The 23,743-nt window shown below is 35.2% G+C and overlaps 1 protein-coding gene across 12 annotated transcripts in view; it reads right to left on the bottom strand.

Moving 5' to 3' along the window:
• The window catches only part of ANKRD28 (ankyrin repeat domain 28), a 197,373-nt gene that overhangs the window by 131,567 nt on the left and 42,063 nt on the right, over positions 1-23,743 (bottom strand). For 6 of the 12 annotated variants that reach the window (XM_041733790.1, XM_041733789.1, XM_041733791.1 and 3 more), the window contains one exon: positions 10,101-10,173. The exons of 5 other annotated variants lie outside the window; for them this stretch is intronic. In XM_041733790.1, the coding sequence (XP_041589724.1) occupies positions 10,101-10,173 (73 nt within the window). Of the gene's footprint in view, positions 1-10,100; positions 10,174-23,743 lie in introns of those variants that run through there. One more of the 12 variants, XM_041733800.1, reaches the window with a different exon arrangement.

Raw genomic sequence — 23,743 nt, 5'->3', positions numbered from 1 at the left:
CTCCAAGAGGATGCACACATACACACACAAAGCCATTCCTAAGATATACTGGCTATGAGCAAAGGAACAATACTTGAGACCTCTAGAGAAGCATATACTTATGAAAACAGAGTTTCAGTTCAGACAGGAAATGGAATAGGCTTCCTGGAAAGAGTGTAGATTAAAGATTTATTTATGAGAACTTAAGACCTAAATCAACATTTAAATGATTGTTTTTAGACTGGAGTCTCAAAAGAATTAGTTATTTCCTTCAAAAAGTATGCAAGCAAAAAAAATTAACAAGTCAAATATAACAACATAGGTAGTTTTCCAGAATACACCCAATATGCCAAAACTAACAGAGAAAGGGGAGGAAAACATTCTGTTGTCAAGTATATAGCATTGCATTTAAGCAATATTTTTAAAAGTTGGATTATTTTCTTCATAGTTTTGATTATCTCAAGAAGTAGTTTGAAATTAAGCAAAAGTATTTATCATTTAGACTGAATTGAAGGCCAGACTGAAGTAGTTATTTAAGCTGTATTACTTTTAAATACTCTATGTGATATGTCTCTTATTAGTATAGTTTTTGGCTGGGACTTATGCTAATTAGCAAAATCTCTGGCATTTGACTTCTGTCTTTCCAGGCCCAGGATAAGTACATTCTCTGAAATATAATCTTACATTATTATTAATGTAATTATGATCTCTCAGTAACTGCATCAAATACAACTTAAGTCCAATATTACAAATTAGAGTGTAAAACTTTTAAACAGGCTGAACTTCAGCTTTGCTTTAAAAAAAAAAAAACAGGTGAGATTATCTGCAATTCATTATGGTTTGTACAATGTGGTGACACTGGATATAATGTAATATCAAATTACTGCACTTTAAAAATTAGGGCAATTTTTCAACTTAAAAGTAAGTTGCGAGCAACCCCGGTGGCTCAGTGGTTTAGTGCCACCTTCATCCCAGGGCGTGATCCTGGATGTATGGAAATTGGATGTATGGAAAAGTGAACTGCCTATCCAGGGCCTCAACTGATACAAAGTTATACTGATTCATGTATTCAAAATACCATGTAATTCAAAGTAACTCCATTTTCCCTGCCAAATAAATTTATAAATAAGATATTTATAAAGGTGGGCAGCCTGGGTGGCGCAGCGGTTTAGCGCCTGCCTTTGGCCCAGGGCGCGATCCTGGAGACCCGGGATCGAATCCCACATCGGGCTCCCTGCATGGAGCCTACTTCTTTCTCCCTCTGCCTGTGTCTCTGCCTCTCTCTCTCTCTGTGACTATCATAAATAAATAAAAAATTAAAAAAAAAATTAAAAAAAAAAAGTTGCTATGGTTACCCAATGTTTACCTTTATAAGCAATAATTACATGAGACATCCAAGGGAATCCCACAAAGTGCAGTTAAAATCAGGAACTGAAGTGTACACTAGTTATTTCACACACAAATTGGAACCACATATACCACTTCCCTTTCAAAGTAGCTATCATTTGGGAAATACTAAAGAAAATGATTCACATCTTTCTAAACTGTAGAAGGGTGGAGACAAAAATACTGAAACTTGTAACTATTTTAAAGTCCAAGTGATGACTCAGATAATTAGAACATTTTTCATATTCTTCAGCTCCTTTTATTAAAGAGTGCTATCTAAAACGTTATAGAACAGCTTCTATTGTTAAAGAAAAAAAAAAGGAAAGGGTGTTTCTAATGTGTACCAGGCATGGAATTTTTTTTGCATAAATAGATTTGATACCGTTGATAAACCTGTAAAAAGCCATGCTTATAACTTAATGTTATAAATAAAATAAAGTCAATTCCTTTACATGTGGTCAATTTTGAACTTCTTAAATGGAAAGGGGCCCTTCAGAATTGATAAATAGCTCATTCTTGGCTATCTGGGTAATTAAATCTGTATCAGTTATTGCAGTACAGAAATGTTTTTGTCTGTTTCGTTCAACAGCAGAACATTTAGTATGCTAGAATACCCCTGAAGGTTTTCACCTAAATAGGCTTCTAATGTGATCTTAAAATTAGGAGACTCATCATTACATTTTAATGGACCTCCCACAAAGTGTCTACTGTTCTACTGGAACAGTCCAGCAGACTTTCAAAAACATTTGTTCCCTACATTAGGGCTATCCTAAACTAAACTAAAAATAGCATATTACACTCAACTGGCTTAAACAATAAAGAGACTTAGCATAAATAACAGTGAAATTAAGGTGGCTCTAAGGTACTTAACTGACACCAGGCTCCAGCTAAGTCTTCTGTCTCAGTATGGACCTTAGGATAATTCCCTTCATAGTCATGGATACCTGCCATACTTCAAAGCATCATATCAGACACATATTGTCCCCCAGAAAGGTAAGTTTCCTGCTGTTTTTCCCTTTATAGGTATGAAAACTTTCCTAGAAGCTACCTAAACTGACTTTTCCAGACATTTGACCAGTCCTGGCCTCTTATGTTCCTTCCTAAAGAAATCACTACTAGGTAAGAGTAAGATTACCATGATTAGCTTACACTATTAAAGACTTCTTCAAGTCATGTAGGTGAGCAGTGAGCAACCAAACAAAACTGGGGGCCTGCAAGGAAGGAAGTGGGTAATGACTGATGAGCAAACAACCAAAAGTATGCTATGTACAACACTAAAAATTTGAATCTTGCATCTTATTTCAATAGTGTACTTTTCCCACCTTCATTAATGAATCACAACACACTAGGTACTAGATGATATTGAAGGCTCTAGGGATTTTTATTTTTATTTAAATAATTTATTTATTGAGACGGGGGTGGGGGGGGCAGAGACACAAGCAGAGGGAGAAGCAGGCTCCATGCAGGGAGCCAACGTGGAACTCAATCCCGGGTCTCCAGGATCACACCCCGGACTGCAGGTGGCGCTAAACCGCTGCACCATCAGGGCTGTCCTCTAGGGATTTTTAAAAGGGGGTAAAAAAAAAATCAGTCATCAGTAACTTATCTTAAAACAGAATAAAGGCAATCACTTTATAAATGCCATTGACAAGAGTACACTTTAGAATATGAAATAGTAAAATTACACTTTATTTTTGACCAATTAAAATGAAAATTTTATCTCAAAAATATGGTTTTTTAAAAAAAGATTTTATTTATTCATGAGAGACACACAGAGAGAGGTAGAGACATAGACAGAGGGAGAAGCAGACTCCTCGCAGGGAGCCCGATGGGGGACTCTATCCTCAGACCCCGGATCACACCCTGAGCCGAAGGCATCCCTCAAAAAATATTTCCTATTAATCTCACCTTTCTCCTTTAGTAAAAGTATGCTATTTCCTAGACATAGATCAAACCACATCTAAAGTAATGAGACTAGAACATACCCAAAGCCAGCACAATGTGGATCTAAAAACCATGTCATGTCAATGAAGCTACAGGGATTTTGTCTGAAAAGGAGTCAGGGAGAATAGGACAGCTTTAAAATATTTAAAGTGAAGGTCATTATAAAAAGACATCAAATTGTATAAGTCTAGAGATAAGAACTAGATCAATGAATAACAACAAGCAGCAAGATAAAATCTGGTTAAATATAAGATAGTACTTTTATCTAGCATTATTTTATGTGAAGATAGAACAAGGTTGGCTGCTCATATGGGGCTGGGATGAACATCCCAGGTAATATGAATGCATGATGATACTAGGCACTTTATGTGTACTCATTTTTAACTTGCCTACAAAGTAGTTTCTACTTCCAATTTCACAGATAAAAATCTGAAATGGAAAAGTTAAACACTGGAAATCATATGGCTGACAAGTGGAGAAAAACAGACCCTAACCCAGGACCATCTGTCTCCAAAGCCTAGCTCTTCTTACAAATCACACATCCAAGAGAAGTTAAATTAACAGTTAAGGAAGCAAATGGGATTCCTGAGTTGGTGAGAACCAAACAGCATCTGACTTGAAGTCCTGATTTCAAAATTAAGATGCCAGAAATGAAAAGTATTACTCCATTTGTGTCAGTACCTCTTAGTTTAAGAATACTCTCAAATCTATTCTTGCTTTGAGGTAAGCAAGCTGGGGAAACACTTTCTTGGCATTCTACCTCAGAGAGAAAGAGAACAGGGATGAATTCCTTCAACTCCCTTCTGGTTTACCTTCAAACATACTGTATCTTCAAGTTCCCTCTCTGATCTTTCATTCATTCAGTAGTCATTTATTTAAACACTTCTTGCAAGGCAGGTACCCATACCTCAGTGACTTTGCAATCAATGGGAAGGAGCTTAAAAGCACAGAAGAAACAATAATTTTATTCAAAAATATTTCCATCTTTTTATAAATTTTGTCAATCTTGATTCCTTTATCACTTTGATTTATCCCTTATTACTGTCTCTATCGCTTCCTCTTGACCTCCACAAAACTCCTTTGCTTCCTTCATGAGCTAACTTTCCATTTTCTACTTGTTTCCCCCTGCTATAATCTGACTTCTATACTCACCATTCAATTGAAATTGGTCTAAGATCAGCAACAGTAATATATTGCAAAATCTTCATTTTTCTCAAACTACAATTATAGATACCAATGATTTTTTAAAAACTTTTAAAGATTTATTTTTTTTATTCATGAGAGACACCCAAAGGCAGAGACTTAAGCAGTGGGAGAAGTAGGAGCCCAATGCAGGACTCCAATCCCAGGACTCCGGGATCACGACCTGACCTGAAAGCAGACACTCAACCACTGAGCCACCCAGGCGTCCCACCAATGCTCTTTATTAAAACTCTCTTCCAGAACTATTTCACCTATATTTCTAAACCTTCTTTTTTGGCCCCTCCCACTTGGATTTTCTTGCACCACCCATACTTAAATACTGGCTTTTCTTTCAGCCTACTCTTCTGTCTACTACCTCTTCCTGGACAATTTCATTTGTAATACCAGCCATCACATGTGATTCTTTCAAGTCCTAACCTCCAGACACAACTTCCAAATGCACATTTTATCTGCGTATTCCAAATTATCTCAGACTCAGCAAGTGAAAATCAACTTATCTCTAGTCCGTTCCCCCAAAGTGTTCTTTTTCTAAACCTCCTGATTAATAGTAATGGCATCACCATATACACGGTAGCCCAGAACACAAAGAATTTCCTAGAAGCCTAACCTTACTTTATCTCCCATTTCTCATTAGTCACCCACTTCTAGGTATTTTACCTTAAATCCTCCTGAACTTTCTTTCCTCAGAGCGATCTATTTCAGAACCCACTTCAGTCCTCCCCTGAGTTATCAAAACCACCTCTTAATTGGTCTCTCAATTCTTGGTTCTCCTTTCACTGGTTCTATCCATCTTTGCAGTAAACATATTCTTTCAAAAGAATCCCTTCCTTTCAGTTCACCTGGTACAAAGGTATAGGAGAGACACAGGACTGGCCAGAGTACCACCTACTCGTAGTCACATGTCTAATTCAGGGATGAACAAATGATCAAAATCAGGCAGTCTCTTCCCTAGGACTTTGCTTTCTTGCCAAGGCTATCAGGAAAGAGACTTTCTTTTCTTTTAGGATTACAGATAAGGACAATGTAAGCTAAACTGCCTGCAGAAGAGGGGAAAAAAAAGGACAAAATTTAAAAAGGGTGGGAAGTGATGGGGAATCTATTGTCACCAAGTCCTATTATCTTGCTCCGCTTGACCATTCAGCTACTGCCTGGCCAATACATTTCCTTTTGAATTTAAATCATTTTGAGTTGGGATTTCTGTCCCTGTAACGAAGAGTCTTGATTCATACTTCTCTGTATCACTGCTTACTTTCTAAATCATAGATAAAATGCTATTTGCCTCCTTTGATTTAGTCAACTTTTATTTTTTATTTTAAAGATTTTATTTATTTATTCATGAGACAGAGAGAAAGAGGCAGAGACACAGGGAGAGAAGCAGGCTCCATGCAGGGACTCAATCCAGGACTTCAGGACCACACCCTGGGCCAAAAGCAGATGCCCAACCACTGAGCCATCCAGGGATCCCCTAGTCAACTGTCTTATTAAAGTACACTAAAAACTACCACTACTTTAAGTTTCACATATATAAATGTACTTGTTGCAATTTAAATGTACCATATTGTTTCCTGCAGCTGTGCCTCTGAATAGGTTTCCCCTGTCTACAATATTCCCTTCCTACTTGCCTATCAACAAAATATATAGTAGGGTTGCATTAAAATAAGGCTGGAAAAATCAGACAGGGGCTAAATTATGAAGGGTCTTGAATGCCACATTAAATATATACATTTTAACCTGCAGAATAATGGGGAAACCACCAAAAAATTTTAAGTCAAAGAATGAGATGATCAGATTTGTATCTTAGAAGTCTCACAGTGGATGCTCACGGTGGATGCAGTGTAAAAGATGGCCTAAAAATGAGGTGATACTAAACACAGAAAACAACAGCAGGCTACTGCATGCAACTGTCCAAGCCAGAGGGATGATAAAAGAAGTAAACTGTGATTTTTCTGGGGAAAAAGTTTGCCAACTGCTGTCAATAGCATTCACTGTAAGTCTTTCACAGCTTTTAAACTAGCATTTCTTACAAGAATGTAGATAGAAAAAAAAAAAAAGAATGTAGATAGAAGAAAAAGTGAGGCCTACAAAACTTTGCATATCATGATTTAACTGAAGCATCTTTTATAACAAAACATTAAAAACAACCTAAATGTTGAACAATAAAACAATGTAACATATAGCATATATCATACAATAAAATTGAATGACATTTAAAGATTACTTATTCATTTGAGAGAGCATGAGTGCAAAAGCAGGGGAGGGGGCAGAGGGAGAAGGAGCAGTAGACTCTGCTGGGCAGGGAGTCAAACTGGGGCTCCATCCCAGGACCCCTCTAGGACCCCAGGACTTATGACCTGAGTGGGCCTGAACAGAGCTGAAGGCAGCCCCTTAGCCAATGGAACCACCCAGGCGCCCAAACTGAATATTTAGAAACAAAATTTTTAAACAATTTTCTAAAAACACAGGACAAACAATATGGAACAAAACAATATATAAAATAAGATTCTAATTATGTTAAATATTAACATTAATTAACTAAATATTAACATAATTTTAACAAAATCTTGTTAAATAATAATCAGAAGGGTTTTTTTTTTAAAGCAACAACGGATTTTTATTTTTAAAGCAACAACAGATTAGTTAACTTAGTGGCAGGATTGCAGGTACTTTGTTCTTTCCTTCCTATGTGCACATATTTTTTTCTGAGTAACACTACTTCTTAATCATGATTCTTATTTGCTAAACTCAATCACCACTTTATAGGCAAGAAAAATAACCTCTACAAGGGTTAAATGACAAAAGTTCACATTCCAGTAACTAATAAAATTTAGGACCAAAATGTGAATACTGCTAGGTGAAGATTCACTGTTAAGAAGCAAATCTGTCAGGCCAAAGCCATTTAGCAGCTCCATACTCAGCCCAAGGGACGAAATAGCTAGGCACTGATCACAGAGCAAAGCGACTAAGACTTGAAACTTGCTGGGCTATAACGGTCTCCTCATTCATACCTCAAAAGCTATCAAATAGCTAGTGAAGAGCAGAATACAAGAAGGGGTAATTTCAGATGCTTGTTTTTATATAAATAATCCTCTAAAGAACAGAAAAAGAAACAAAAGACTGAACTGGAGAAAGAAGGTCTCAGAGAAAGCTGTGTAGACACTGATGTTCTAGAGTTTCTGTTTTTCTTGTTAAAGAACATAAGTGAATGCTTTCTTACTTGAAATTATTTTCTTGAATTACCACCTCCACAACTTTGTTACGATCCGAATAAACTCATGCTTTGTTTGTTATAATCCTAAATAAACCCAAATTGCCCAAGCAGGATAACTATCAAAAAGTCCCTTGGCAGCTCACAAAAGATAATTTGAATATAGGATTTGTGAAAGAAAAGGCTTCAATTGATGACTTCCAGATAGAAACAAGGTGATTATTAAAAACATTTTTAGGGACGCCTGATCATAGGGGTCCCTGTGGGGAGCCTGTTTCTCCTCCCTCTCTCTGTGTCTCTCATGAATAAATAAGATCTTTAAAAAACAAACAACAATTTTAAAAGCCTGAGCTATCTGCATATATATTTTAACATTACAAATCAAACTGTTTTATTTAAGTGCCATTTAAATTATAGTATCACCTACAAAATCAAAACACCTAAAATATTTCTAAGGTGGTAGACTGAAGACTGTATTAGAAAATACGGTCAGGTACAGCTCTTAACGCTTAACCATTTCATGCACAAGGGTTTTATCTTTTTAAAACTACAGTATGTATCACAAATAATAGTTATATTTTAATGTTTATGTGACCAACTATATCACTATCAAATTTTAATTTCATTGTTCTTTACGATGAAGTTTTTAATGTTCCTTATGCAAATTTAGACTGTCTGCAGAAACCAATGCAAAAGCACCATCCAGTGGTAAAAGATAAAAATTACAATTTATACAGTGATCATGTAGCAAAAGTAGTTAAATTTGTGACTCTACATTACCAGGAAAGAAAAAATAAGTGAGCCAGATAACACTGATGGTGTCTGCTGTTTATTGCCATTTTCCCCAACAAATCGTATCCTTACTTTTTTAAGTTTGACATTTTTTTCTTTTTCTGTCTTGCCTATCCATTATTCAAATCCTTGACTGAATTAGGAATATTTCAAGACTCATCCAAAGCTTTTACTGAGTCAAGAGCTAGACAATGATTTGTTTATATCATTTTATTTTAAATTTTTTTTAAGATTTTATTTTTATTTGGGAGTGAGTGAGAGCACATGAAGGGGGCGTGGGGTACAGATGGAAAAGCAGACTCCCAGGACCCTGAAATCATGGCCTGAGTCAACGTCAGACACTTAACCAATTGAGTCAGCCAGGTGTCCCTAGAAAATGACTTACAAAGAACAGAAATAAGGTATATGAGGAAATGAGCTTCCAGTGGGGTTCTGTTCAGTAAAAGAAATCCAGGTAACAACGAGAAGCATCCTGTGTGGGCTGTTTTTTTTTAAAGTGGTAATTTAATAGACAAAACTGAAAGGTCAGGTAAAGAGTCACAACTGGTTAATTCACACAGAATTCAAAATTTCTCAAGAGAATATAAATCTTCAATGTCACCAAAATTATTCCAAACTGGAAGAACACAACGTAATAAATGTTTCCCAATAATCTGCTCCCCTCCTACTAGAATACAGATGGACAAAATCTTTTAGTTTTCAACATAATAGTAGCGTTCTAATCATCTTCTCTTCTTTTAAAAAAAAAAAAACAGGAAAAGTTTAACCAAGAACAAATTACAACAAAACCCAATAAGGGTGATTTGTTTTGCTGCAAAACAACTTTGCTCAAGTCTACTTAGTATCAAATGGTATTACCATTTAGGATCAAAAATATTTAACAGAAAGTACAGCAAGTGGAAACTTGATAATGGTAAAGAAGTCAGTTACAAAGCCATAGGTTTTTCTTTTCTACAGAACCTTTCAATATGTTTGAATTTCAAATAAGACGCCTAGCAAACAATGTCAATGGTATCAAACTAGATTATATTGTCTTCACAAACATCTTCAGTCTAATACCCCTAGATTTTGAGATTTTTTAACTACTTTCTAGAAACAGGAGTCACTCATGTTATTGAGGTTCCCCAATGATTAGTGAATGGCTGATAATGTTCACAGAATGTACCACAAACATACAACATGTAAGAGAATGAGCTATGAGCAAGGTGATATATACAATTTAAGAATGAAAACATCTAGTAATTTACTAGTTAAAAAAAAACTAATTGCAGTACCATAATTTTCAGCTGTTTCAAACTCTCTTCTCCAAACTACAACAGAAAAATCACAGAAATCTTAAATCAGATTTTTAAGTTCCTTCCCTAAAAATCTATTTGAATTAAATTGTTATAATTAAGTTTTCCAGAAATACAGGGACCACCACACATAAACAAAAAGTCTACAAGACAGGATTTTGACTGACACAAAGGATTCACACATATAGTTATATAGAAAAGCTATGCTTAATTTATGAGAAGGCATAAATACCAACAAACTAATGAATTACAAGAGCTGCCTATATTATTGCAGAGACTACTGGAAAATAACCTACCATAATAGGAATTCCCATACTATTTTCCTCTGGTGGAAGCAGTAGTTGTATTGCTTCAATTCCAATCTCAGGCCTGTGGCAGAAAACAGATATCAAAAGCAAGAATATGCTGACCCTAAAAATGAAGGGCTAGGTTATAAATATAACTAGTACCTTAACAAAGCACTAAATAATTAGATAATATTCAAAATCTTACTAATTCAGAAGTTTCATCCTTCTGCTAAAGAGAAAATTATTAATCTGTGTAACAAAGAGTTTTTGTAAAGGTTTTTTTTTAATATGAACCAATCAGAAGAGACTCAAAAAGTGAAGCCTGAGTCAGAATTGCTTGCAATAAGACGTTCTCATTATTCAAAAACAAAGAAAAGAAAACAAAACCAAAAAACTGCTTGAATATATTTCCTATAATAAAATGCTGCCATGGGGATGTGTCTACAAAGTATAAAATATTCAATCTACATAATTTCTGAACATTTAAGACATGTTCATTTTAGAAATACATATATTTAAGAAATCACAATACCTCCCATAAACACAATTATTTTCTATAAATGTACTTTTTAATTAACTGTGATACTATAATGTTTTGTAATTTGCTTCTCCTCATCTCCCTCCATTTACTAATGTGGACTTTTATCCATATCCTTAAGTATTCCTCTATTACACTTTCAGTAACTATATAACATTAAAAGTAATATCTTATTGTATTTAACCAACTTCCTAAAAACTGAACATTTGGGTTGTTTCTGTTTTGTTTTGTTTTTTTACACTTATAATAATTTTTCCAGGATAATATCCCAGTAATTTTAATAAAATGGCTTATCTTAAAATAAATAAAAGTAGACCTAAAATATTCTGGAGCCATCAATCTCAGGTACAATAACCTAGACAAAATAAATGTCAGAAATTCCCGTATAAAAGTATTTTCTCAAATACTTTACTTATTAAGGCTGAGTTATCAGTTTTTATCATCTTTGGCATAGTGATTTGCACTATGTCTTTCCTGTATGTTAAAGAAGATAGAAACCAGCCTATCTACTCTGGTAGAAGGTCAGGTAGAGTTCTAAACATATTAAAATTTGTTTTTTCTTCTCTTGTCAAAATTCTTTATGAACGAATTAACCTTGTCAGAACAATACTAAAGGGACATTACCTTTAGAATGTCTTCTTACAGTATTAATTTAATAGATATAGTAATATTATTAATTTGCCATTTGGTGGCAGTAAATACAAAAAAGTAAATTTCCTGGGTACTTCTATCCATTGATTATTACTAACACAAAGATAATCTTTTCTGAATCATGTATTTTAAACAAGAGTTTCAAATGAATACATGGTACTTTATAGGTTTTAATGGTATATTTTAATCTTGTTAATAGTCAAGCACAAAATGATACCATAAGCAAATTCCTGAATAAATGATTAAAAGTCTCTGTTACTATAAATTTACCAATACAATTTAACTGCCTAAACTACAACTCTCCTGATGCTTATCAAGCACCATGTGATTATAATAACTTTCATCTGCACTAAAATCAACATATTTCATGTAAAAATTACATTTTCTTACTGTAATCAAATCCAACTAGCTTGGCCTCCTCCCCACCAGGAATAATAATAATCATTTGTTAATAACTACTTATGTGCTAACTGCAAAGAATACAACAGTGAACAAGAGAAAACAGTTTCTGACTTCATGAAGCTTACATACAGTCTCTTATATATTCCTTTTTCCAGACTTGGAATACAAAGTAGTGAAAGACCAGCTTAAGAGTCTAGGTATTATACAAATATATAATACAAAAATATTATAGTTCCCCTCCACATATAATATACCCAAACACAAAAAATTGGAGTAGGGAAATTCAATAGTTTTATTTTTTATATTATGATTTCTTTAATGTCTTTCTTCTTTTAAAACATCAAGTTATGGGATCCCTGGGTGGCGCAGCGGTTTGGCGCCTGCCTTTGGCCCAGGGCGCGATCCTGGAGACCCGGGATCGAATCCCACGTCAGGCTCCCGGTGCATGGAGCCTGCTTCTCTCCCTCTGCCTGTGTCTCTGCCTCTCTCTCTCTCTGTGACTATAATAAATAAATAAAAATTAAAAAAAAAAAAAAAAACATCAAGTTATTTCAAAAGGAAATCTACAAGATACCAGGTGATTGAAGTAATGTCACATTAAACTGAACAATGTACAGAGTATTTTTTCACACAAAATCATCACATACAAAAGTGTGTTAGCCTTCTCAGTAACTTACACAAATCACCACCATAGTCTTTTGTAGTCCAAGATACTGAGACACATGGAGCTAAGATTACAAGTAGATTCCAACTGAGATTAAATTTGTGCATATATTGACAGATCCATCACAGAATTAAACATATCTAAATGTTGTAAAGATCCTGTCTTCCAGAGAGAATCTCCTTCAAGGGCAGTGGTTGTATCCCATTTACACCAGTATATCCAGTTCCATGGCTTCACTTATAAGCACACAACAGTGATGAACAACTTCTCATGCACGAACATTTCTCACACTGATAATTAGGCCTTGTAAGCAGAACACAGTTTTCATTTTCTTTTCTTGTTTTTCTGTATTGGTCCCAAGTTGATATAAGATTTTACAGGCTAGAAATTAATACTGGCAGGCACCTGGGTGGATTAGTTGGTTAAGCGTCTGGCTTTCACCTCAGGTCATGCTGCCAGGGTCCTGGGATGGAGCCCCCTGTTGAGCTCCCTAACCCTAACCCTAACCCTAACCCTAACCCTGATCAGCAGGAAGCCTGCTTCTCCCTCTGCCTCTGCCCCCCTCCCCCTACTTGTGCGCTCTCACATGCACACTCTAAGTATAATCTTTTATTTTTTCTAAGTAAAATCTTTAAAAAATAATAATATTGGCAATTTCAAATGGTCCAATATAATACCAATTATTCACAAGATACGATCCTTGAGGGTAGGCACCATTTTTTATTCCCCCAAAATGTTCATCTTCTATTAAGAAAGAAAAAGAAGTAAAAAGTAAACAGCAAAGCAATGCAGTAAAGTGCTCTGATTAAAGTTCATGTGTTGAGGCACAGACATACATACATATGGTATATTTAGTTAATGAATGATATTAGGAAAACTGGAAGCCATCTGAAAAAAAGTAATAGGATTCCTTTGCTATGCCATCACTATATTGAAATGTTTGTGTTAAAAGAACTATAAAAGTACTAGGAAACTACTGACTGATTTCTCTAAGGGGAAACAAGGCAGGTATGTCTGCTCTCACCAATTCTACTCAATATCATACTGGAAGTCCTAGCCACTGCAATAGGGCCATGAGAAGAAATAATAAGGCATACACCTTAGAAAGAAAGAAAACTGCCTGTATTAGCACACAACATGATTATCTATGTGGAAAATGCCACAGAATCTCTGAAAACGTTTTCGTATTTAGTAATTTTAGCAAAGTTGTGAAATACAATTATATTTGTACATACTATCAGTGAACTGTAAATAAAAACTTTATAAGTATAGCATTTGTAGCAGCACCCCAGAAACTGACATACTGATATAAACTTAACAAAATATATGCAGAGTATCTATGCTAAAAACTATAGAATATTGCTGAAGGAAATCAAAGCCCTAAATGGAGGTATCACGTTCATGCATTCAAAGGCTCAATATTGTTAAGATGTCAATTTTTCCGTATTTAATTCACAGACTCAATGCAATCCCAATCAAAGTACCTTTGGCATTTGCAGAAAAGAATACACTGATCTAAAAATTTATATGGAAAAGTAAAATTTATAAAGAAGAACCAAAACAATATTTAAAGTTGGAGGATTCACACTACTAGAAAGCTACAGTAATCAAGACAGTGCAAGAGAGACATATAGATCTGATGAAATGGAATAGAAAAGTCCAGAAATAGATGACATGATCAAGTGATCTTTGAGAAAGGTGCAAAAGCAAGTCAACAGAGAAAAAATAATCTTCCCAATAAATGGTCTGGAACAACCTGAAAATCCACTGACAAGGAAAAAAAAACAACAAACTTACACTTCTAGCTAATATCAAACACAATAAATGACTGAAAAATAGATCACAGATCTAAACATACAATCTGAACCTACAGAATTTCTAGAAGAAAACACAGGACAAAAGATGCAAAGAGGGGATCCCTGGGTGGTGCAGCGGTTTGGCGCCTGCCTTTGGCCCAGGGCACAATCCTGGAGACCCGGGATCGAATCCCATGTCAGGCTCCCGGAGCATGGAGCCTGCTTTTCCCTCTGCCTGTGTCTCTGCCTCTCTCTCTCTCTCTGTGACTATCATAAATAAATAAAAATTTAAAAAAATATTAAAAAAAAAACAAAAGATGCAAAGATGTCTTAGAGACAATATCAAAAGTACAATCCAGAGATAAAATATGGATTTATTACAATTCATCAAAATAAAGGATTTCTGCTCTTTGAAAAAGATCATTAAAAGAATGAAAATATAAACCACATTCTAAGAAAATACTTACAAATCAGATCTATAACAAAGGCTTCTATCCAAAATAAAGAACTCCTATAATAAGTAATAGAAAAGCCCAATTTTTCAAATGGGCAAAAGATGTAAACAGTTTGATAGTTCAAGAAAGCCAATATACAGACATTACTCACTAGGAAAATGCAAATTAAAGCACAATGAGGTACTATAACACACCTAGTAAAACGACTTTTTTTTATTTAAAAAAAACTGACAATACTGAATGCTGGAGAAGACGCAGAGTAATTCTCATACATTACTGGTGGGAATGCAAAATGGTACAGCCATTTTGAAAAATGATTTGCCAGTTGCTTATAGTCATATATATAATTAACATGTAATTTAGCAATTCTATTCCTAGGTATGAACCCAATAAAATAAAAATTTATGCTCACAAAAAGTCTTGTACATGAACAGTTATATTGGTTTTATTCATAACCTCTAAAACTTGGAAATAAGCCAAACATTCCTCAACTAGAGAATGGATAAATAAGCTGTGGTAAATTCATATACTGGAAAATGATTCAGTAATAAAAAAGGAACCAACTGATGACTTGAATACACCAACAACATGGGTAAATCTTAAATGCATTATGCCAAGTGAAAGGCTGCATACTGAATGATTCAATTTCTTATGACATTCTGCAAATGCAAAATCTTAAGGACAGAGAAGAGATAAGTAGTCAGGAGCTGGGTACCTCAGGAGGAGATGAATACAAAAGAGCACAAATGAATTTTTAGGGATGATGGAAGTGTTTTAAATCTCGATTGTGGTAGTCATTAAATGCATTTGTTAAGATATCACAAAAAAGGATAAATTTTACCACAGCTAAATTATACATTTTTAAAAAGATTTTATTTATTTAGAGAGACAGAGCCTGAACAGGGTGCAGGGGCAGAGGGAGAAGGACAAGCAGACTCCCCACTGAACAGGGAGCTTAATCCCAGGACCCTGGGATCATGACCTAAGCCAAAGGCAGACGGTTAACCAACTGAGTCACCCAGGCACACTGCTAAATTACATCTTAGTAAAAATAGAGAAAAAGTATAAAAGTACTAAAACAAAACAAAACAAAACAAAACGTTTTATTAAAATCATCTAAAAGGGAAGACACAAAAACTTAGAAAGCCATAAAAATTCATAAATCTAACCATTTAAAACCATTAAATTTCTGCACTGAAAAAAATGTAGCCACAAAGTAAAACAAATGACAAACATAAGAAAAAGGAAAAAAATTCCACTAATAAATAGGCAAAGAATAGAAACAATTCGTAGAAAAGGAGCACAAATGTGAAAACATACAGATGCTCAACTTTGTAAGAGAAATTCATATTAAAGCTACACGTATAAACCACTGTTCATCTCTCAAACTGGCAAAGATCAAGAAGTCTGAAACTATCAGGTTCTAGACTGAAATAATGTATTAATACAATCTCTGTGGGAGAGCAATCTGTCAATATTCTAGCCAAACTGTGAATGCATATTCATTCTACTGATATATTTTGGATATGTATTTCCTTATTTTTAAGTGAAAAAAAGTGACACTGGAGTCTCTATATGTAGGCTGTCTATAAGGAAAAAGACATTTGCACAGAGAAATATGAAGGATACGGAGAAAAGCATGGTTATTTGTTGGGAGTGGGTTGCACAAGTTTTATTCATGGAACTCAAAGTGGGAGAAAAACCTCTCAAGAAAAACTTAATTTGGTTTTGATTATTAAATCATGTGAAGGTCGGGGAGAAGAGGGGGAAGAGGAAGAAAAATTTCCCTTTTAGTTGATATATTTGCACATGAACAGAGATATATGTAAACTGCTAAATAATAAAAAATTTGTCTTGTCTTTTGTCCTGGGTACCAGAGAGCTTATAAAACCTATCAATTTCCTGGGTGATACAAGTGTCCTTGTTATTCACAGTGAGCCCCTCAGACCGTATCTGGGTTTATGCTAATAAGGTAACTCATGGTGGACCACTGAATTGTTTGACTGAGGTTGACCAGAAAGAACAATCGTGTGCTAAGAGGGTTGAGGCTATTAGCCAAATCATATTAACCGGACCACCTGACCTCTAGGTAGAGGAACAGGGCTAAAAATTGAGTTTAATCATATTAAAAATGATTCAACCTATCATACCTATCAACTGAATCCTCAATAAAAAATCTTGACACTGAAATTTGGTTAAGCATCAACATGCTAGGAGGGTGACATGTCCTGAGGATATAGAAACTTTTGAGTTTGGGACCCTCTCAGGCCTCATCTTAAACGTCTCTCCCTTTTTCAGGTTCAGATTTCTATAAGAAGACTATAATTATAAGTACAGCATTCTCCTGCATTCTGAAAATCGTTCTAGCAAATTATTAAACCGGAGGGGGTGGTGGGAAGCCCCAAATTTATAGCCAGTTGGTTAGAAGCCATGGGTAGCCTGGGAAACCTAGAGTTTTAAGTAGTGTCTGTGAAGTCAAGAGTCTTTTGGAGGACCAAGTGAACCTGTGAAGTCTACAGAATTGCACTGTAGTAGGTGGTTATTCACTGTAGCATTGTTTGCATTAGCAGAAGATGAGAAATGACCTAGATGTCAACAGGGATCTCGGTATTGGATAGTAAAATACTAGGACAACCAGAGTAATGAAAAAACTCTAAGTACTAACGGGAAATGAACTCTATACTGGAGATAGAATAACTATGATACACAACAGTTTTTCTAGTATACTACTGTATACATGTGGGGAGTAAGAGAGATTCTTGGTTATATAATCATAAAATCTACAGGAGTAAGGAAGAAAATAACATTGACCTATAATAAAGGAATACAACTACAGTAAGGGAATTGAGGGAAGAAACAAACTCTAAACAGACTTACTAAACACACAGAGATTGTATCAGTAACCAAAAACCCTCCAACAAAGAAAAGCCCAGGACTACAAGGCTTCCCTGATTAAGCTTACCAAACATTTAAAGAATTAACATGGATCCTTCTCAAATAGAAGGGTAGGGAACACATGCATACTTTCTTCAACACACAGACAACTGGGTATCCACATTCATTGAGGCATTACCATGACACCAAAGCTAGAAAAAGACATAACAAGGAAAAACAAACTATAAGCCAATATTTCTTATGAATATAGATACAAAAATCTTCAACAAAATACTAGCAAACCAAATCCAGGAGCATATTAAAAGGACTCTAAACAAAAAAAAAAAAAAAAAAAAAAAAAAAGGAAAAAGAAAAAAGAAAATAAAAGGACTCTAAACCAAGACCAAATGTAATCTATCCCAAGACTGTAAGCATGGTAAACATCAAAAAGAAAAAAAATCTATGAATATACCAAATTAACAGATGAAGGGAAAAAGCCACACAATAATCTCAACTTACCCAGAGAAAAAGTATTTGACAAAATCCCAACATGCTTTCATGATAAAATTACTCAACAAACTGCAAATTGGAAGGGAACTTCCCTGACATGATAAAGAGTGCTTATGAAAAAGCCACAACTAACATCATAGTTAATGCTGAAAGACTCAATGCTTTTCTCCTAAGATCAGGAACAAGAGAGGGACACCCACTTTTGCCACCTATATTTAACCCTACACTGGAAGTTCTAGCCAGATTAACTCAACAGAAAAAGTAATAAAAAGCATACAAATTGAAAAGAAGTAAAACTATCTCTTATTTGTAGAGGGTATGATCTTAGATATACAAAATCCTAAAGAATCTCAAAAAAAGAAAGAAACCAACACCTGTCAAAACTATGAACAAATTCAGCAAAGTCAGAGAATATAAGATGAACTCACAAAAATCAGTTCTTTCCATACACTAGCAATGAACAATCCAAAATTAAAAACATAATTTCATTTACAATAGCATCAAAAGCAAAATACTTTAAAATAAATTTAAAGTGTATGCAAAACAGTGTTGAAAAAAATTAAAGAAATCTTAAATAAATGGGAATACTTCTGTGTTAATGGACTGGAAGACTTAATACCTTAAGTGATCTACAGACTCAATGCCGTTACTATCAAACTCACAACAGCTTTTTTTCTTTTTGCAGAAATAGAAAAGCTGATTATAAAGTTCACATAGAAATACAAGAGACCAGAATAATCAAAACATTCTTGGTGCACAAGACCACAAAAAATTCATAGCTCACAGTTTCAAATCTTATTACAAAACTACAGTAATCAAAATAGTATGGTACTAACATAAGGACAAATACATAGGTCAATAGAATTTAATTGAGAGTGTGAAACAAACCCATATATCTGTGGTCTGGTAATTTGGATAAGGTATGCTAAGCCTATTCAATGGAAAAGAATAGTTTCTTCAAAACTCAGTGTTGAGACAACTGGATCCACATGCAGAGGACTGAAATTGGACCCTTAACTCATGACATTCAAAAAAGATCAAAGACCTAAATGTAAGAGCTAATACTATAAAACTCCTAGAGAAAATTTTATTTTTTAAAAATTTTATTTAAATTCTAGTTAGTTAACATAGAGTGCAATATTGGTTTTAGGAGAATTTAGTAACTCATAATTTACATACAACAGTCAGTGCTCATAAGTGCCCTTCTGAATACTGATCACCCATCTAGCTCATCCTCCACCCACTTCCCTCCATCAACCGTGTTTGTTCTCCATCGTTAGAGGTCTCTATTATGGTTTGTTTCCCTCTCTCTCTTTTAATCTTCTTCCCTTCTTACCATATGTTTATCTATTTTGTTTCTTAAATTCCACATGAGTGAGATCATATGGTATTTATCTTTCTCTAGCTGACTTATTTCACTTAATCTAATACACTAGCTCCATCCACATCATTGCAAATAGCAAGATTTCATTCTTTTTGATGACTGAGTAATATTCCACTGTTTGTATACATATTTTATTTACTTATATACCACTTCTTCTTTACTCATTCATCAGTCAGTGGACATTCGGGCTCTCTTCATAGTTTGGCTATTGTTGATAATGCTGCTATCAGGGTGCATATAGCCCTTTGAATCTATTTCTTTATCCTTTGGGTAAATACCTAAGTAGTACAATTGCTGGATAGTAGGGGAGTTCTATTTTTAATTTTTGAGGAACCTCTAAACAGTTCTGCAGAGTGGCTGTATCAGTTTGCATTCTCATCAACAGTGCAAGAGGGTTCCCCTTTCTCTGCATGCTCACCAACACCTGTTGTTTCTTGTGTTGTTAATTTTAGCCATTCTGACATAGGTGAGGTGGTTACCATAGGTAACCATCTTACTATGGTTTTGAATTTCCCTGATGATGAGTGATGATGAGCATCTTTTCATGTGTCTGTTAGCCATCTGGATGTCTTCTCTGGAAAAGTGTCTATTCAGGTATTCTGCCCATTTCTTAAGTGGATTATTTATTTTTGGGGTGTTGAGCTTGATAAGTTCTTCATAGATTTTGGACACAAATGCTATCAGATATGTTGTGTGCAATATCTTCTCCCATTCCATATGCTGCTTTTTAGTTTTGTTGACTGTTTCCTTTGCTGTGCAGAAGCTTTTATCTTGATGAAGTTCCAAAAGTTCATTTTTACTTTTGCTCCCCTTGCCTTTAGTGATGTGTCTAGTAAGAGGCTGCCACTGAGGTCAAAGAGGTTGTTACCTTATTCTCCTCTAGGATTTTGATGGCTTCCTGTTTCATATTTAGGTCTTTCATCCACTTTGAATTTATTTTTGTGTATGGTATAAGAAAGTGGTCCAGTTTCATTCTTCTGCATGTTGGTGTCCAGTTTGCCCAACACCATTTGTTAAGGAGACTGTCTTTTTCCCATTAGATATTCCTTCCTGCTCCATCAAAGAATAGTTGACTATTGTGGGTCAATTTCTGGATTTCCCATTCTGTTCTACTGATCTATGTGACTATTTCTGTGCCAGCACCATACTGTCTTGATGACTACAGCTCTGTAATATAGCTTGAAATCCAGAATTGTGATGCCTCCAGTTTTTTCTTTTTCAGGATTGCTCTGGCTATTTGGGGTCTTTTGTGGTTCTATACAAATTTTAGGATCGTTTGTTCTGTGAAATGCTGATGGTATTTAGATAGGGATTGCGTTAAATGTGTAGATTGCTTTGGGCAGTAGAGACATTTTAACCACGTTTGTTCTTCCAATCTATGAGCATGGAATGTTTTTCCATTTTTGAGGGGTCCTCTTCAATTTCTTTCATAAGTGTTCTATACTTTGGAGTACAGATCTTTTTACCTCTTTGGTTACGTTTATTACTAGCTATCTTATGGTTTTGGGTACCACTGCAAATGGGACTGATTCCTTGATTTCTTTTTCTGTTGCTTTGTTATTGGTGTATAGAAGTGCAAAAGATTCCTGTACACTGACTGATTTTATATCCTGCAACTCTGCTGAATTCATGTATTAGTGCTAGTAATTTCTTGATGGAATCTTTCAGGTTTTCTACAGAATATCATGTCATCTGCAAATAGTAACAGTTTGACTTCTTCCTTGCCAATCTGGACACCATTTATTTCTTTTTGTTGTCTGATTGCCGAGGCTAAGACTTCTAGTACTATGTTAAATAGTAATGGTAAGAGTAGACATCCTTGACTTGTCCTTGACTATAGCAGAAAAGCTCCCAGTTTTTCCCCACATGGTCTTTACGATGTTGAGGTATGTTCTAGCTATCCCTATTTGTTGAGGGTTTTTGTCAAGAATGGATGCTTTGTCAAATGCGTTCTCTGCATTTATAGAGAGGATCCTATGGCTCTTAGCCTTTCTTTTGTTACTGTAGTGTATTACATTATTAATTTGTGAATATTGAACCTGTATTGCAATATACTTCCATCTTAGGTCTGCCTTTACTGCAGCCCAGAGGTTTTGGACTTCATATTTTCATTTTCATTTGCTTCCATGTAGGTTTTCTAATTTCTTCTTTAATTTCCCAATTAACCCATTCATTCTTCTGTAGAATGTTCTTAAACCTTCATGTATTTGTAGTCTTTCCAAAATTTTTGTGGTGGACTTCAAGTTTCATAGCACTGTGGTCTGAAAATATGCATGGTCTGATCTCAATCTTTTTGTACTTTTTTTTTTTAATTTTATTTTATTATTTATTTATGATAGTCATACAGAGAGAGAGAGGCAGAGACACAGGCAGAGGGAGAAGCAGGCTCCATGCACCGGGAGCCTGACGTGGGATTCGATCCCAGGTCTCCAGGATCGCGCCCTGGGCCAAAGGCAGGCACCAAACCGCTGCGCCACCCAGGGATCCCTCTTTTTGTACTTTTTGAGGACTGATGTGTGACCCAGTATGTGATCTATTCTGGAGAATGTTCCATGTGCATTTAGGCAAAATTTTCAAGTAAATTACATCACCTTGGATTTGGCAAGGATTTCTTAGATATGACACCAAGAGCTAGGCAACAATGAAAAACTGACAAATTGGACTTTACCAAAATTAAAACTTTTGTGCATCAAAGGACACTATTTAAGAATTGAGAAAATGTCCCCAAAGAATGAAAAATTATTTTCAAATTATATATGAGTCTAGTACCCAGAATATATAAAATATTCATACAACTCAATAGCAAGAAGATTAAACAATGGTTTTAATGAGTTATGTTCATGTATGTAAAGCATCTAGTATAATATACTGTGCTAAATACAAAAAGGTCATTAAGCTGCATATACCCTCTGTTTAGAATTATGTATTATTCATTCCAGTAGTTACTGAATTGTTACTATGTGCTAGATGCTGCCAACAAAGAAATAACACAGCATTGTTCTAAAGGGCTACAGTTTAGTACAGGAGACAAACACATATCCAATATGTTTAGGATAAAAGGATATACAATTATAACTAAAAAAAAGGCTATGTCTACAAATGGGCACAGAGAAAATTTTTATAAAAAATGAAATATCACATTTATCACAGAGAAAGCACAAATATCCTAATATAATAGAGTAAGATGAACTGAGTATGTACACGTACATGCATACCATCAGATTATCACTTCTGCCAGGAAGACTTCACAGTGTTGTTGTTTTTTTTAAAGATTTTATTTATTTATTCATGAGAGACACACACAGAGACAGGCAGTGACACAGGCAGAGGGAGAAGCAGGCTCCATGCAGGGGGCCTGATGTGGGACTCGATCCCAGAACTCCAGGATCAGGCCCTGAGCCGAAAGCAGGCACTAAACCGCTGAGCCACCCAGGGATCCCCCAACTTCACAGTGTTTAAACAATAAGGAGTTTACCAAATGAAGGTAAAACAATATTTTTAATAGGAGAGCAGGATGCAAAATAGAAAGTGACAAACTATGGGTAGAAATAGAAATTCATACAACCTCAGCAGACAGCAGCAGACAATAGCTAGCAAAATTATAAATGTACATCCCATTGAAATAGATCTCCAAAACAAGTCAGTTGCGGGGGTAGGGGGGCAGTATACAACAATCAAAACCCCCTTGTATGTCAAGAGGAGGAGAGAAATAAGAACACATTTATTTATGCTTGCTTGGCTTGTGTACTGTAAAATCTGCATCATCAATACCCCCTTCTATAGTCTCCTATGCATCACAGGACATAAATCTGGAACTACGTTTCCCAGAATCCCTTTCCCCCAAATGATTTAAGGATAGCATCTGCCAATGAGGAACACTCATGCAAGATTTAGTGAAGAGAAGGAAGAGCTATTATTGTTTGATGGCAACTGTGAAAATATGCTTGGGCAGACAATAGGCAAAGGTTTGAGTAGCTGCTACATGAGAATCATCTACTTTTTTCAGACTCAGTATTGTACAATGTCAATTTTCCAAATTAAATCCATAATTTCAATGGAATATAGATTAAACTCAATTTTCATGGGGTCTTGAAATTTTTTAAAATGTATATAGAAAACCAAAGGGTAAGGAAAAGTCTATTTTGGAAAAAAAATGGAATCTTATAACATACACAAAAGTAATATTCCAGGTGGGTCAGAAAACTAAGTGGGTAAAGAAACTGCAAACTTTTTTTTTTAAAGATTTTATTTAAATAAATAAAATCAATCTCTCTTCATGATAGACAGAGAAGCAGACACACAGGCAGACGGAGAAGCAGGCTCCACGCAGGGAGCCTGACGTGGGACTCGATCCCGGGACTCCAGGATCACTCCCCAG

This window comes from Vulpes lagopus, chromosome 19 (assembly GCF_018345385.1).
Source record: "Vulpes lagopus strain Blue_001 chromosome 19, ASM1834538v1, whole genome shotgun sequence".
NCBI classification, from domain to species: domain Eukaryota; kingdom Metazoa; phylum Chordata; class Mammalia; order Carnivora; family Canidae; genus Vulpes; species Vulpes lagopus.
Note: the sequence above shows the minus strand (reverse complement) of the source record. Positions and strands in the feature narration are given on the sequence as shown.